Genomic DNA, 17119 nt, shown 5'->3' with positions numbered 1-17119 from the left:
AAGATGCTAAGATTGATGCCTCAATGCGAATGATAAAGCATTTAGGTCGATAATACTATGACATTATCGTGAAAGATATAAATGAAGAAGAGCTGGCCGAACTTAACCATGAGTTTGAAGATCTGAAGGAAGCCAATGAAGAGCTGTGAAAAAGCCTTATTGAAACCAGCAAGGAGTTGAAGGAGTTAAAATTAAGAAAGAACGGCAGATTTAGATCCAGAGGAAGAACTTGATTCCGCATCATCAAATAGTGTTCGTGTTTGTCCAAAATGTTGTGCTTGTCATGTTTAGCAAAATGTTTAAGTTTAAGGGGGAATGTTGGAAATTAACTTAAACATAAATAATCATATGGAGGTAAGGAATATGAAGAGACATGAGTTAGAGTATTACGAAGGGCCATGAGTTATATGGGTGTTATTATGTAATAAGTATGAGAGTTATAGAATCTCAAGGGTTTTTGTAAAGCCTATATAAGAGGCTATCTATGTAGTATTTGGTAAGAGTGAAGACCTAAAATAAAGTTTATACAAGTTGTGTTATACTATCTTCCTCTTCCTACTATCTTTGCTTGAGCATATTTTAGCCCATCATCATTTCCAACATCGAGTCCACTCCAGTTCCGTCAGACTAATGCTTCGGCAGTCAGTGGTCTGCCTCATTGCTCGACCTATGTCCACCCTCATGCCAAAAGACTCTCGTTGCTAGGCCTGCCTCGACCAAAATCTTATGTCAGAGCTCTCTAAACCTAGTGGAATCAAAGGAGGTGCTCATGCGAGGGTTTACAACTCAGAAGTGGCGACGTCCTATGTCCACACTCATGCCAAAATACTCTCGTCGCTTAGCTGGCCTCGACCAGAATCCTACGTCAGAGCTCTCCGAACTTGGTGAACTCTAAAGAGGCCCTCATGCGAGGGTTTATAACACAGAAGTGGAGGCGTTTGTGGCAGCGATGATGATGATAGTGGTCATTGAGGTGAAGAAAGAGGCACTGCATGAGGTTGCCAAAAACCTGAAATTCCTCCACTTGTCACTGTGTGAATGGTTCATGTGCGATGATCACGGCACATGCACACACTACTTGGTTATTCAGGGATCGGGCTCGTTGGCATCATGGCGAGCAAACCTCAAAGCCATCAATAATGGTCTCTGCCGATAACACACAAAGATAGTAGCAAAGAGATCAAAGACTCGGAGGCTGCACCAATGGTGGCCTATTCTGAGAACAACCATTGCAGCCAGGAAATTCTTGGAGCATTCACCATAAATGCTGATGATGTGGATAATAGTGGTACCATAAACTATAGAGAATTTATCGCTGCAATTTTGCATATTAATAAACTAGAACATGATGAGTTATGTTAAGAATATATTATAGTTTACGTAAATAGTTTCTTTCCTTTGATATAGATTTATTATGTTTCCTTTTTTGTAGGGAGGTTAGCATATTTTGAGGGATTGCTTCCCTATTTAGTTCTTTTGTATTGTAATATACATATGAGAAATCTGAATGAAAGTTCAGGGTATTTTTCTCTTCTCATGTCATGCATGGTACCAGAGCCATACATCTTACAGAGGCCAATCCTAAAACTCTAAGCAAGGTCGACCATGGTTGGCAGAGATGAGAAAGACGGATGCTCATCCAACAAGAAAAAATCCCTGTATGAACTGTCTCCTAAAGATAATCCGGGAATTCTCATTACTCGTGTGCAATTGAAAGGTGACAACTATGATGAATGGTCAAAAGCCATTCAAGTTTTTATTCGGTCGAAGAAGAAGCTGGGCTTCTTGGATGGAACAATCAAGTGCCCTAATTTAGATTTAGATGATTTAGAAGATTGGTTCACGGCTAATTCAATGCTTGAATCGTGGATCTTCAATATTATTGAACCAACATTGAGATCCACCATCTCTTACAAGGAGAATGTTCTTGATCTGTGGTTAGATATCAGAGAACAATTTAGTGTCATAAATGGATCATGTATCCAGCAACTCAAGGTTGAGTTGAGTAAGTGCAAACAAGATGGGAAATCTATATCTGAATACTATGGGTGGATGAAAAAAATCTAGGAGAAGTTGGACGAATGTGATCCTTACCCAACATGTAGATGTGGGAAGTGCACGTGTGATCTGGCCAAAGAATTTGATAAACGAAAGGAAGATGAGAAAGTACACCAATTTCTCATGGGTCTTAACAACAACTTATACAAAACGATACGATCTAATTTTCTTGTCGCTGATCCTCTTCCCAATATGAATAAAGTGTACTCGACATTGATAAGAGAGGAACATATGAGAACGGCCTCAAGTAGCAAGGATGACATAGGAGAAATCATAAGCTTTGCTGTCCAAGCTAGTCGTGGCCGTAGCGAAGCACGACTGGAACCTAAAGACCCAAACAAATATTGCACTCATTGTAATCGAACAAGGAACGTAGTGGAGAGTTGCTTTCAATTAGTGGGTTTTCTAGAGTGGTGGGATGACCGCCCAAAAGGTTATGGACATGGTACTGGGCTTGGATGTAGCACCCAGCAAGCTTTGCAACAAGGGGGTGTTGCACAGTAGGTTCTGGACATGGCCATGGAGGAGGTGTTCAGGTTAATGTTGCAGCAGCTACACCAGGAGCTAATTCTTCCGAAGGAGTTATATATCGGTGAGTAGGCTGGTTTTCCTGGGGTGAGCGATGAGCAGTGGAAGTGGCTCCAACATTTGTTTGACTCACAGAATCCTAAGATGACCGGTAAAATAAACAAACCATGGTGATACTTGATACATGAGCTTCTCACCATATGACTGGTGATATATCTATCATAATGAATTTGCATGATATTTCGGCAAGTCCAGTGGGAATGCCGAATGGTGACCATATTGCAGCTACAAATTAAAAATTGATACGCACATAACTTGTTTTAATTATAAAATATGAATTTATTCAATAACGGGTTTAATTTTTTTCAAGCTGAGAAAAAAATAATCAAGACTTTAAATCGTCATCTGATCAATTTATTTTTAACGAAAAAAAAAGTTTTCAAAGTCTAGTTGAGATTATGTATAATCACTATGAAAAATGAGAGAATAGGAAAATTTCTGTATAAATTATTTTTTTTATTTTTACATAGTCCTACGACCACGACCACTATCATCACTATTATATATACTTATATATACATATGAAAATAGCCAAGACTGATGTCAGAGACTTGCATTGGATAAATGGGGCATTTAGTGGTAAGGGATGGAATAGAGATGAGTGGAAGAGTAATAACAATGAGATGGATTAGTGAAAGACTGAGGATAAAAATTATGTTTTTTTCGAAGAATTGGGGAGTTAGTTTATTGGGAATGGCAAAAGTGAAAAAATTATATATATCTATATATATATATATATATGATAAAATGACTATTATGTCTTTAAGCAAATAAATATTATATAAAATTAAAAAAAAAATTAATAATTATAAATAAATATTTAATTTTAATAGGTCACCAAATCTTAAAATTTTTGTTAATATAATTAATCAGCAATTAATTAACCATAATTAATAACTAATTACATGTTTAAAGATATTTTAAATAAATAATTAAAGATATTTTGTTAATATGTAACTAATTAAATACAATAAATAACTAATTAATGAAGAAATATAACTAATTAATTATTATAAATAAATATTTAACTTTAATTGTTATTTATTATTATTTTATTTAATTATTAATTATTATTAAAATTATCTACTTAATTATTATATTTAATTAAATTATTATTAATTTCTTTTAATTAATAATTATTTTTAAAATTATTTATTTATTTATTATTTAAATCAAATTGTTATTTTAATTATTAAATAAAGAGATAAATTATTCATTTCCCTCTAAGGAATGAGGGGGAAATAAACGATCCTCCAATTTTTATTTACGAGGATTCCTCACTGTCGACCCACTCTTCTCTCATTTTCATTTATGATCATCTAAATAAAAAATTTAAATTTACTCCATTCCCATTCTCAGCATGTCAACCAAACGCCCCCAAAGTAATTAAATCACTCTCCACACATGTGCCCTTACATACCTGTGTACTAGGTTTTCAAACTGCCTCCTTAGCAAAAATGTGTACTTTAGACACAGGAGTCAGATTGATTGTGAATGGGCGGGTAAATATTGCTGTTGGTCACCAAATTATACCCGATTATCAGTTTGAGTACCACATTTTGATTTGTATCAAAATGGTCTCCCAATCTTCATTTTATTTCAAAAAGATGCTGCCCAAAGATTTCTGGTGAGTTTATTCTGATGTGGATGCCGGCAATCCAACTTGGTTGCCCGCTTTCCACATCACCTGCGTAGTGGCATGTGCCACGTGGATCATAATGCCACATGTGCATTACTAAAGCCACTTCAACCCCTTTCTTCTTCATCTTCTTCTTCTTTCACCTTCTTCATCTCTTACATTCAAGAATCCCGAGAATCCAGAACGTGCTGAACTGCAAGTGCTCTATGAAGATGTGATCCCGGGTATGAAAGCAACCGATCTGAAGTTTGTATTCAAAGCTTGGTCTTTTATTAGGTTTCAGATATATGTATTCAAAGCTTGCTTTGCTTCAGTGGGAATTACGAGCACATCGTCACAAATCAAAGTTATGAAGATGGTTGAACATCATTCACATTGTTTTTGCATTTATTTTTGCTTACTGTGTCTATTTTTCTATAAAATTACTTCAATTTAGTTGATATCCCTTGAGCACAATTATTGATCTAATAATATCCTAAATGTTTGTGTGACATTTCTCTTTCAGTGAAAGTGTTGTGAAGTTGTTAAAGAGACATTAAAATTTATATTAATATCTTTATATAAACCTTGATAATTACTTAAATTTAAGAGCACAAAAAACAAACCTGCAGAAACTAATCTGTAAAGATATACATAATATGTTGGGGCTTTCTTCTCAAGGATCCTGATCTCCCAGTCTAAAGCCATAGGGCTTTCTTCCTCCCTATCTAACTTCCCTGATAGTTCAATGTGGTTTCTTTCCTTCCAGTACGCTCCTGTTTTTGAGAGATAGATCACTCACAGTTCAGCACCCTCCTCTCCTTAGTGTTTTCATGGACTTGCTTTGGATTCTCATGATTCTTGAATGTGAGAGATGAAAAGGAGATAGAAGAAGGATTTGGATTATCAAGATTCTCAGATTTGAGAGATGAAAAGGAAGAAGAAGAAGAAGAAGAAGAAGAAAGGGGCTGACATGGCTTTAGTAATGCATATGTGGCATTATGATCCACGTGGCACATGCCACTGGGCAAGTGATGTGAAAATCCAGCAACCACGTTGGATTTCCGGTGTCCACGTCAGAATAAACTCACCGGAAACTTTTGAGCAGCATCTTTTTGAAACGAAATGAAGATTGGGGAACCATTTTGATACAAATCAAAATGTGGTATCCAAACTGATAATTGAGTATAATTTGGTGACCAACAGTAATATTTACCCGATTGTGAATAGACCAAAAAAGATCATTGATTTATTATTATTATTATTATTATTATTATTATTATTATTATTATTGAATGCATGCCGCTGCATGCAGCAAAATCTCAAGTTTGAGAGGAGCTAGCAAGCATATTCAAGAAGAAGCTGGAAGGCATAGGATGCATCACATTATCACCACATGATCGATGTTTGCATGGCACAAGCTAGATATTTCTCGTTACCGACAGCAACAGTGAAAACTTACACACACGAGCTACATATGCAATACAAGGCCGTAGCAACTTATTATAACTCAACTCGCACATGCATGCATGAACAACATAGATATCACGATGGATGCATGCGCTTATTATATTGTTCACTGAGCTTCAGCATCACTTGTTGACGACCATGGAAATGCGTGCAGCCTTGGCTTCTGCAGTAGTTTCGTTAGCAGGCAAAGAACCAAAGATGGTGGCCTTACTTTGGATGAACATACCACGAGAGACGCCAACAGTGTTAGTGTTGGTTGCCCAAAGTGCACCACCATAGATGACGACATTGCGATCTTTCTGGAGGATGAGGACGTAGTTGCCTTGTCCCACGTTGGTGTTGCTTGCCCACACAGCATTGTTGTTATTGTCATAAATGACCAGGTTACCATCACTCTGCAGAGTGACGTAGCAGCTGCTGCCTCGGCCGTTAGTGCCGGAAGCCCAGATTGCGTTGCCATTATCATACTCGACCAGGTTGCAGTCAGACTGCATAATGAAAGTGTAGCTAGCATAGTATGTTGGGGATCTGTGAAACTTCAAGGAATTTGGCTGTAGATTCTTAGAGAAAAATGGGAAAACAGAGGAAGAGAGGAAGCAAGAAGGAGAAGAAGAAGGAAGAGTGGAGAAGAAGATTGATTAGCTGGCTAGATGCCTTTCATTTCATTCCGGATTCCCTTTATAGGCGAATCATTACAAGACTGTAACAAATTCATAACAAATTTGTGAGCTGGCATTCTCTCGAACACCTTGTATGCCAGGACACGCTTTCATTCAATAACAGCCTCCTTACTCTACCTCTAACTCCAAATTTACAATCATCCAATACTCATGTAACCCATCATACCAATAATTTCATTTAGTGATATAATCATTGTATTTCACATGCTTCTTTCCTTGAGTCTGGCGAGTGCTTTTCCTGGTACCCATCCCACACCCGTTTGTCAATGCTGGGTCCTTGTTTCCCTTTGCAACAATTGCCCTTACCTCCGAATGATCCTTGTCCTCAAGGTTGAACTCAGGAAATGTATTCATGAAGGCGTCGGCGTTCTCCCATGTGGCATCCTCCACAGCTTGGTTATTCCATTGTATCAAGAGTTCCGGAATTACTTTGCCTTTCCTGATAACATTTCGCCGCTGGATAATTGTCTTAGGCTCCAACAATGGATGTTGATTCAAAAATTCGTCAGGCAATGGATTTAGCACTACTGAAGGATCTCCCACAAACTTCTTTAATTTTGAGACATGAAAAACATTATGTAGTTTGGCTGTATCTGGGAGTGCCAATCTATAGGCAACTGCACCCACCTTGTCCAGGACTTGGAAAGGCCCAAAGAAACGTCGAGACAATTTAAAGGAGGATCTTCGTGCCAAAGAGGATTGTCTATACGGCTGCAGTCTAAGCCAAACCCAATCACCAATATTAAACTAAATGTCTGTTCTCCTTGCATTTGCTTGATCCTTCATCCGCTGCTGGGCACGCAATAAGTTGGCACGCAGCGATGCAATCAGGTCAGTTCGATTGGTGAGGACGTCATCCACAGCAGCCACTGTAGAAGAACCTGCTAAATAATCAATCAATGATGGTGGTGTGCGACCGAATACTGCTTCAAAAGGAGACATGCCAATCGCCGAGTGCCATGCCATGTAGTAATGCCACTCCGCCCACGGCAAGAATCGAGCCCACTGATGAGGGTGATCGCTCGTGAAGCACCGGAGGTAATCCTCCAAGTATCTATTGAGTACCTCGGTTTGGCCATCCGTCTGCGGATGGTAAGCACTACTTGTGGCAAGCAAAGTACCGTGAAGGCGAAATAATTCCCGCCAGAATCCAGACATGAACACTGGGTCTCGATCAGATACAATCTGTGCAGGAATGCCATGTAATTTGATAACATCTCTAATCATAATTTCAGCTACTTGCAATGCTGTGAAGGAAGGACCCAACGCAGAGAAGTGTGCATGCTTGGACAGTCTATCAACAACCACCATAATGGTCCTCTTCCCAGCCGACGGTGGGAGACCCGTGATAAAATCCATTGAAATGGAATGCCAAATCTGTCCCGGTATCGGAAGAGGCTGTAGAAGTCCTTGTGGTGCCCGATTAAATGGTTTAGTGGCCCGACAAATAGTGCACTTGGATACAAAATTGTTCACTGATTCCCTCAACGCCGGCCAGAAGAAAACACTGGCGATCCTCGACAAGGTCCGTTGTATCCCTGCATGCCCTCCCGTAGGAGTGATGTGAAATTCAGCCAACAGGAGAGGTTGGAGTGCAGAGTCTGGTGGAATCCAAACCTTCCCCTTGAAGAACAGTATACCTTCTCGAATAAAGAAATCTCGGTGCTGTCCTGGATCACTGGCAACCTCCGACAGCATCTTTAATGCATCTTTATGAGAAGCATAGTCGGCACGGATAGCATCCCAGAGAATTGGTTGAGGTCTTGTCTCCGATAACAGGGCATGGCATGATACACTAGACACTCTTGACAAAGCATCAGCCGGGCCATTGAGTACTCCCGGTTTATATTCTATATCGAAGTCGTATCCAACCAATTTATAGAGCCATCGTTGCTGCTCTGGTGTTTGGATCGTCTGATGAAGCAGAGCACGGAGGCTCCGATGGTCCGTTTGAACAGTGAAACGCCGACCCAACAGGTACTGTCTCCATTTCTTAACTGCCTCCGTGATGGCAAACATTTCACGGGCATAAGTAGATGATGCTTGCATTCGGGAATTCAATTGTTTGCTAAAATAAGCAATTGGATGTCCCTTCTGTAACAGGATCGCTCCCACCCCTGTCCCTGATGCGTCAGTTTGAACAATAAAGGGAATGTTGAAGTCTGGCAATTGAAGAACTGGGGTATGCATCAACGCTTCCTGTAACCGTTTGAAAGCCTGTGTAGTTGATACTGTCCACACAAAAGCATCCTTCCGGAGCAATTCTGTTAAAGGAGCTGCAAGGGAGGAATAGTGGGAAACGAATTTCCTGTAATACCCGCACAACCCAAGGAATCCTCGCAGCGTCTTGACATTGTGAGGAATTGGCCAGTTCTGTATTGCTTGGATTTTGTCCGGGTCCACAGCCACTCCGTCGCCGGATATGATGTGGCCTAAGTAACCCAGAGTAGTGCATCCGAATTCACACTTGGAGAGCTTCGCGAACAACTGTCGATCCCGTAAATGAGTAAAGACCTCGCGAAGGTGTTGTAGATGTGATTCCCAATCAGGGCTGTAAACAAGGATATCGTCAAAGAAAATCAATACAAATTTTCTTAAGACTTGCCTGAATGTGGTGTTCATGAGTGATTGAAAGGTTGAAGGAGCATTTGATAGTCCGAACGGCATCACCAAGAATTTGAAGTGGCCGTCATGTGTCCGGAACGCAGTCTTCTCAATGTCGCTCGGATGGATACGGACCTGATGATACCCCGCACGGAGGTCCAGCTTGGAGAATATGCGAGCACCAGTGATCTCGTCCAAAAGCTCTTCCACTGTCGGGATGGGAAACCGATCTTTGACGGTCACTGCGTTTAAAGCCCTGTAATCAACACAGAAACGCCAAGTACCGTCTTTTTTCTTGACGAGCAACACTGGGGAAGAGAACGGACTCGTACTCGGCCGGATGATCCCGTCTGCGAGCATGTCCCCCACCAGCTTTTCGATCTCCGATTTTTGAAAATGAGGATACCGATAGGGTCGGACATTCACAGGTGCAACTCCGGGCAACAGTGGTATGCGGTGGTCTTGTGCTCTGACCGGCGGTAACCCCTTCGGAATTTGGAAGATATCCCCGAATTTATGAAGCAAAGAGGAGATGCCGTTGTGGAAGACGACAGGTGCGCTAGCACCAATTTTCGGGTTGGGGTCCGTATTAACGGGTTCCACCGTTAATTGGAAGTAATGGGCTGCATCGGCACCCGCTTTGCGAATTGAAGCTGGACGCGCCACGTCATATTGAATTGGGCTGAGTCCATTTAACCTGATGCGATTTCCCTGGTGTGTAAACTCCATCCACAATTTGTCATAGTCGAATAGAATCGGGCCCAATTGCCTCATCCACTGGACGCCCAACACGACATCTGCACCGTAGATCGGTAACAATATCAGATCGACGGTGAATGATGCGTCACCCATGAGGAGCTTCACCTCTGAACATTCGCCACCACACGAGAGCGCATCGCCGTTGCCGACAGTGACGCGCATATGGGCGGACGGTTGCACGGTCAAATTCAAGTGGGTGGCCAGACGGGATTGAATAAAATTATTCGTCGAGCCCCCATCCACGAGCACGATGACATCACGGCCATTGATGGATCCCGCGAGCTTCAATGTAGACGGGACGAGTTTCCCCATCAGTGCGTGAAATGAAATACAAGGGAGATCTGTGCTCAATTGTAGGTTGGGGTCACTGTCTTCCGCAACTGGCACGACGACCGGTGGGGGATCCTCTTCCGGTGAGTGTGTGCCCTCTCCCAAGTCATCCTGCTCGATCATCAAGCAAAGGAAAAGAGCGGGATTGCATTTATGACCTGGAGTGAATTTGGAATCGCAGTTGAAGCATAGGCCCTTCTCTCTCCTGGCAGCCATCTCCGTCGGCGTTAGACGTTTGATCGGCAACGTAGCAGACCGGTGAACAGTAGGTGGATGAACCGGTGCTGACGGCCGGGGAAACAGCGGACGACTTATAGCCGATCGCGCCGCGGAGAATTTGTCCTCCACAAGCTTTGCCATGCCAACCGCATCATGGAGATTGGTTGGTTTGAGGATATAGAGCTCGCGCTGGATATCTTCTCTAAGGCCGGATAGGAAGCAATTGAGTAGGCTTCTCTGACTCAGATCTGTAACCCGAGTGGAGAGACTCTCAAATTCCTCAAGGAATGCCGTGACAGAGGATTTCTGCTTGAGCTTAAACAGAGAAGCTTCATGGTTCACAAAAGAAGACGGCCCAAAACGCAATTCCAGCTTCCTGACGAAATCGTCCCAGTGAGACAGTTGGTCAGTTGAGTAAAGCCACTGGAACCACTGCCTTGCCGGTCCGATCATATAGAAGGCCGCCATGGCAAGACGTTGATCTGAGGGAATCTGATGGAAAAAGAAGTAGTGGTTAATTTGAAATAACCATCCTGGGACATCCTCGCCGGCGAACATCGGAACCTCGACCTTAGGTGGACGGGGTGGGGACCCCGATGGATTGGAATGGAGGGATGGAGGTAGCAAGGGTGATGATGAAGAAAGTGGAGTACGAGGATTGGATGGGGGTAGTGGTAGTAATGGTGGTTGGCCTGATGAGAAAGGTGATGCCGAAGTAGAGGATGCCTTGTCGAGATGTTGAAGCTTCACCATCATCTCTGTCATAACTGTCTGTTGGGCAGCAAGAGAGTTTCGGAGGATGTCAAAAGAGTCAGAGTGCGATTTCCGTAAGAGATCGAACGATTCAGAATGTTGTTGAACTGTAGAACAAAGTGAATCGATCTTGGAGAAGACGGAGTCGTGACGAGCGAGTTGGTCCGCCATGGAGGATAGTTGCTCATCGACGGCGCGTGCTCGCGTCATCATTCCGTCCGTCATTGATCAATGAAAGCACCAAATTGTTGGGGATCTGTGAAACTTCAAGGAATTTGGCTGTAGATTCTTAGAGAAAAATGGGAAAACAGAGGAAGAGAGGAAGCAAGAAGGAGAAGAAGAAGGAAGAGTGGAGAAGAAGATTGATTAGCTGGCTAGATGCCTTTCATTTCATTCCGGATTCCCTTTATAGGCGAATCATTACAAGACTGTAACAAATTCATAACAAATTTGTGAGCTGGCATTCTCTCGAACACCTTGTATGCCAGGACACGCTTTTATTCAATAACAGCCTCCTTACTCTACCTCTAACTCCAAATTTACAATCATCCAATACTCATGTAACCCATCATACCAATAATTTCATTTAGTGATATAATCATTGTATTTCACATGCTTCTTTCCTTGAGTCTGGCGAGTGCTTTTCCTGGTACCCATCCCACACCCGTTTGTCAATGCTGGGTCCTTGTTTCCCTTTGCAACATAGTACAAGGCTTGGCCGGACCTGAGGGATTCCCCAGAGTAAAGTATGAAATCGGCCATGCAGCAAAGAGGAGAAGCAATAAGTAGCAGGGCCACAGAAAGGGAAACAAACGCTCTTGTGCTAGCCATATTTTACTGTAGTAAACTGAGGACACTAGCTCAACTAATGCAGCTGGAATGAATGGCTTGCTCTTTCCTTTGGTCTCTATTTATAGATAGGTGCGCACGTAGTTTTTACTTTCAAGTGTTTCACTGCCATTTAAATCACTTACACTTTTTACTATGATTCCAATAATTAAGCGTGGTGGTTGGTAGCCTTATTTAGCCCAACCATGGATCCCTGTTTTTTAGAAAAGATTTTTTATTTTTTTATTTTTTTTTTATTTTTTATTTTATTTTTATTTTATTTGTTTTTATCAAACCACTTTAGAAAAGATTTAATTGTTAAGAATATATATAAGATATAAGAAGTGGACAACTTGCTTAATTAACAATGGCATGGAATAAATTAATGACAATTTTAACAGGCTTTGTCCATCCCTATCTTTCAATGGCAGGCACTAGGCAGGCAATATTTTCATACTTGATGACAAGGCACAATAATTAGTACAATAAAATATAATTATGTATATATATATATAGGCAACCCTTTCATTCCATCACATTCAAATTTGATGGAATACTATGGAAAGGATCGACAACTGTACATCTTCATATGAGTGGATAAAATCTTGTTTATGGTTTTTCACTCATAAACAGATGAAAATTTAATTTGATATAAACGGGTGAATAATTATTTTAGATTATTTATGAATAGGTTAAATTTATTTTCAAGAAGGATTTTGCACAAGTGATTAAAGATTTTGAACAAATAATTAATGTATACTTTTGATAGATTCATATCCAATATATATAATACAAACATCTACCAATCATATAGTTTAAAAAAAAAAGAAGTTCCTTGTGGAAGAACCAAGCACTTCAATAACAGCTGTTAGTATTAGATTTTATCTATGGGTGTTACTTAATTTGGCACACAATAAATGTAAACTACTTGCTAATATTAAGTTTAAACATGGTTTACATTGGTCTTGTGAATGAATTAATAACTTGTAATATATCTTATAAATAAATTCCTACAAAAATCAACAAACACAATCGAACCATGCCTTAGTGTTCAGTGACACTTGAGTTTCTCTTGAAATTATACAATGCGTAATACTGTATTTAAACAGCCCTATTTAGTTGTTATTTTTTCTGAACAGCTGGCTTGTTGGCCTTGCTATTCTCTTATAATATTATTTTTTATTATTTCATTATTCTAATAAATAAGAGGTTTTCATTAAAAAAACATTAAAAAAAAGGGTTAGTTTGGTGAAAAAATTAAGTGGGTGGTTGAGTGGTTGCTTGACTGGTATATATTTATGGTAGTGTCTCCCATGTGATGCATATTTATAATGTATGATGTGATTATATAATATGATATATAGCAAATATTATATAATTTATTTTCTAAAATAAAAATTAAGCTGTAAATGAAGTGCTACTTTTAAACTAAATTTTAGTTGGATTATTTTGAATTAAATTCAGCAGAACTTTAAGTTTCAAAATTAGAATTGAGCCTAGCTCAAATAAAACTTTTTTGCTAATTTTTATTTTGAGCTATTTAATTTTGACCTAGCTCAAATCAATCCCAACCCAATCAAACTTGGTTATTAAATTACAACCATACATATTAATTTATATATTATAAGGTATATTGCAAATTATTTCTCAGGAACAACACAACCTATAATAATTTAAACTTGATTAGTAGCAATATAGTTTATGTTTAGTCTGTATGCTAAGTGAAATAACAACAATAGATGAATATATGATCATGAGATCTAATCCTTGGAGTTGCTGTTAAAGGGTTTGGTTCTTCCACAAGACAAGCAATTAATTACGCCTGTTAATTAAAGCACACGATTGATAGAATTTAATATGATATATATTGTGTATGAATACATTGGGAAGACACATTTATTTGTCCATAATCTCTCAATCAAGTGTGAAAATCATATTTTTTTTATAAAAAAACAAATAGAAAGACAAGGCCATCCACTTGTCAAAGAATATTAATTAATAAATTAACGAAGGAGAAAGATTGGGGCCGTTCGGCAACGTTGCCCCATGCTCATGCAATATAATTTAACACAAATAATTAGTATTATCAAACTATTATTTCATCACTATGTATCACATGCTGAGAGAGTCATGGCTAACCCTAGCTCCCATTTATATAATAAGCTAGCTCACACACTCTACATTAAAGGACTCATGATGGCTAGTCCTTTCAATTCTTTAAAATACAGTAATGATGTTCATATACATAATATTAGATATAAATAATAAGCTAGCTCACACACTCTACAGTAATGATATAAGTACAGTAATTACTTGTAGTTGATCGATGTATAGTTTATATATGTATATATATATATATCCAAAATCCTGCATGATTCCATCACATGTTTGAATCCCTTCTTAATTAAAATTAACCAAATTGATGGATAAGGCCATTGCCACGACTCCATCGGGCACTTTGCCATAAAATAAAGCAGAAGACAGAGAGAAGTGGTGAGTAACGCTGTCCCCACACTTGTGCAATATATTTAATACAAAATACCAAGGTTTTCAAAATGGGATCCGATTAACTAGTCAAACCAGGTTCAACTAGAACCGATCTGATTCACCCTAGAAATCTAGAGTTTGAAAAAAGCGGAATTGAACAGGTGACTCGGCCGGTTAGACTGGTGAACTAACTAGATCATCAACCTAGGGTTGCAATTTTTCTTTAAAAAAATCTAATTTTATAATAATTGATTAATAGTAATAATAATATCAAAAATATGACGGTCTAAAATATAAAGTCAAAATTTATAAACTTTAGGGTGAGTACACAGTGGATTTTAGATTTTTTATATTTTGATTTGTAGAATTTTGAACAATTTCATGTTTATGTTATTCAGTGTAGCACAATTGCTTAAAAGTTTTAAAAACCAGGTTTTTATTTTTTTTACTTTTTGATATTTAAATTTTTTTTAATCATTTATAATTAAAAATATAATTTATTTTTTTAATAAAATTATTGATCCCGGTTTAACTCAAGTTTAAACCCCTCAACTCTTGACTTTTGATTTTTTCTGATTCAAAGCCCAGTCATTCTAAAAATCTTTTAGAATATTTGTGCTATCAAATTCATGATATTGCTTAGTATATGCCCGTATTGCTTCTCATGTAATCACTTTTATCTTATATGAAAGACTTAATTAATTAAGTTCCGTCCTCCCATGTGTTAATTAAGCTCATTGTCACACCCACAAAAGATCCGGACGTAAAGGATTTGTTATATATTGCAGTTTTTTAAGAACATAATTGAAGTCGTATAGGATTAGTTTACTTTTAGTGAAAAAAAAAGCTTCTATCATGTTCATCAAAATAAAATATAAATTTATTACATAACTAAACAAATCTAAAAAAAAAATTTAAATATTTTTAAAAAATAAATAAATCAATGATATATTAAAAATAAGAAACAGTATAAACAGAATTAGTCAAAAGCGCATAAGTGTCTGGGAATATCTATTATAATGTATCTTTTATGTATGTGAAAACTCATCAGGATTTCATTGATTCTTACTGCCTTCCCCTGCCACTTGTTGGTATAAGTTTCATTTAAAAGGGCTGATGATTTGCTAGCAATAGCATTAGAGCTATATGATAGATAGATGATGACTTATTTTAGTTATTTGTGTTGTTTTTATCCAGTCTATACTGCATGACACTGCTAGTCGTACTATAGCCTTGTGATGTGAGTTTCTCATAATATATTCATATATTCATATGTATATATGTACATATTTTTTAGATTGGTGCGTAGTCAACTAGCTAGTGACTCTCCCATGTGACACGGAGTGATAAGATAAATAAATATAAATGCTACCGATTTGAATTTGATGTCATATCACGTGAGCACTGATGAGCAAGGGACAACCTTGCCGGCTGTCACGCCCTTCCAGATAGCACCAACAATCACCGCGCGGCGCTCGTCACACCACCAAGGCGCCGAGCCAGCCTCCCGAGACCTGGAACCAAAGACAGTCCAAGAACTAGCAAGCAACCATGCCCTATCAATCAAACAAGGCTAGTAAACATGCAAGCACAAGCATAGACATCATGAGAGGTCCAGGATAGATCATCCCCACATCACACTAAGGTTACCCGAAGAAAACCACACAAGACAAGGAGCTTGAGAGAAAAACATAAACTCTCAATATAAAGGATCCGAGATACACCACAAGCCAACAACACACAGCCAAGACCTTCTCTCCACCAAGAAAGGAAGGTGAACAAAGCCCCAAAGAACAAGCTTCTCTCCAAAGGAAGCTCAGCCCTTCACTTAGTCTCTAGCTGCCCATATGAGAGGGAGGAGGCGGGCTATTTATAGCCAAATACCCTCCAAGGAGAAGGGAACCGACCCTTCAAACTTGTGGCCAAGAATCATTCAGCCGTCTCGTCACAACTAACACACTGCTACAGTGCTACAGTGTCCCAGACTCAGCCGGCCACCATCAGGATCGTGCTGCAGTGTCGCCCATCGCCACTGTTCACCTGATCGGTAACGGTCTCGGATCACCCGGCCGACGCGCCCCATGCTCCCGGCAGCGCGCGCCTATCGGACCGTGGGTGCCGATACACTTCGGTAGTCTGTTAATTCTCGGCCATTCCTCTCGGTAAAGACCCTCGGTAACGCGCCCATGCGCCTTGTGTCATGTTGGCTCATGGCTGGCTAAGAGCTCCCGCTCCGCCTGCCCTATCTGCTGATCGACCGTACTGCCGATGCTAACACGGATCTGGCTCCTTTTGGCCCATACTTAGCCAAATATCACCCATCCCGGTTCCTCGGTCATGATCCCATCACCACGCGCATCACGCCCCGCACGTTGCCTAGCGAGCTCTCGGTATTGCGCGGCACCGCGCCCGCACACCCCTCGCTCGGCACTCCCAGTTGGGATCCCCGATCATGTGCGGGCGCTGCCCACACATAGGCCACCGGACGACTAGTGCTTCATTTGGACTCGGATTTTGACCTATCTTGGCTTCATCGGTCATCCTCCTCGGCATGGAACCGTCCACCGCCGAGCGCATAAGGTGAAACCCTTACACCGGCTCCTCGTCCTTTTCTTTTCTTTTCTATTAAAAATTTGGATTAATTTTTAGTTTTTTATTATAATTTCATAATCCAAATATATATCACTAACAATCAAATATATAATATTAAGTGATATATATTTTT

The 17119-nt window shown here is 39.7% G+C and overlaps 1 protein-coding gene across 1 annotated transcript; it reads right to left on the bottom strand.

Annotated features, from left to right (window-relative positions):
• Window positions 1-5776: 5776 nt before the first annotated feature.
• Window positions 5777-11979, bottom strand: LOC120261045 (mannose-specific lectin-like). Its single transcript, XM_039268717.1, has 2 exons — window positions 11789-11979; window positions 5777-6262 (listed from the first exon to the last, which is right to left on the bottom strand). The coding sequence occupies exons 1-2, from the start codon at window positions 11908-11910 to the stop codon at window positions 5857-5859; spliced, it is 528 nt and encodes a 175-aa protein (XP_039124651.1). The 5' UTR covers window positions 11911-11979; the 3' UTR covers window positions 5777-5856.
• Window positions 11980-17119: the final 5140 nt, after the last annotated feature.

Source organism: Dioscorea cayenensis, chromosome 1 (assembly GCF_009730915.1).
Source record: "Dioscorea cayenensis subsp. rotundata cultivar TDr96_F1 chromosome 1, TDr96_F1_v2_PseudoChromosome.rev07_lg8_w22 25.fasta, whole genome shotgun sequence".
Taxonomy (NCBI): domain Eukaryota; kingdom Viridiplantae; phylum Streptophyta; class Magnoliopsida; order Dioscoreales; family Dioscoreaceae; genus Dioscorea; species Dioscorea cayenensis.
This window is presented reverse-complemented; position numbering and strand designations above follow the sequence as displayed.

Coding starts and splice junctions, on each gene's coding strand:
- LOC120261045 (XM_039268717.1), bottom strand. CDS start 11,910: ATGGCTAGCACAAGAGCGTTTGTTTCCCTTTCTGTGGCCCTGCTACTT. Junction 6,263..11,788: donor CTCAGGTCCGGCCAAGCCTT/GTACTATGTTGC, acceptor GAAGTTTCACAG/ATCCCCAACATACTATGCTA.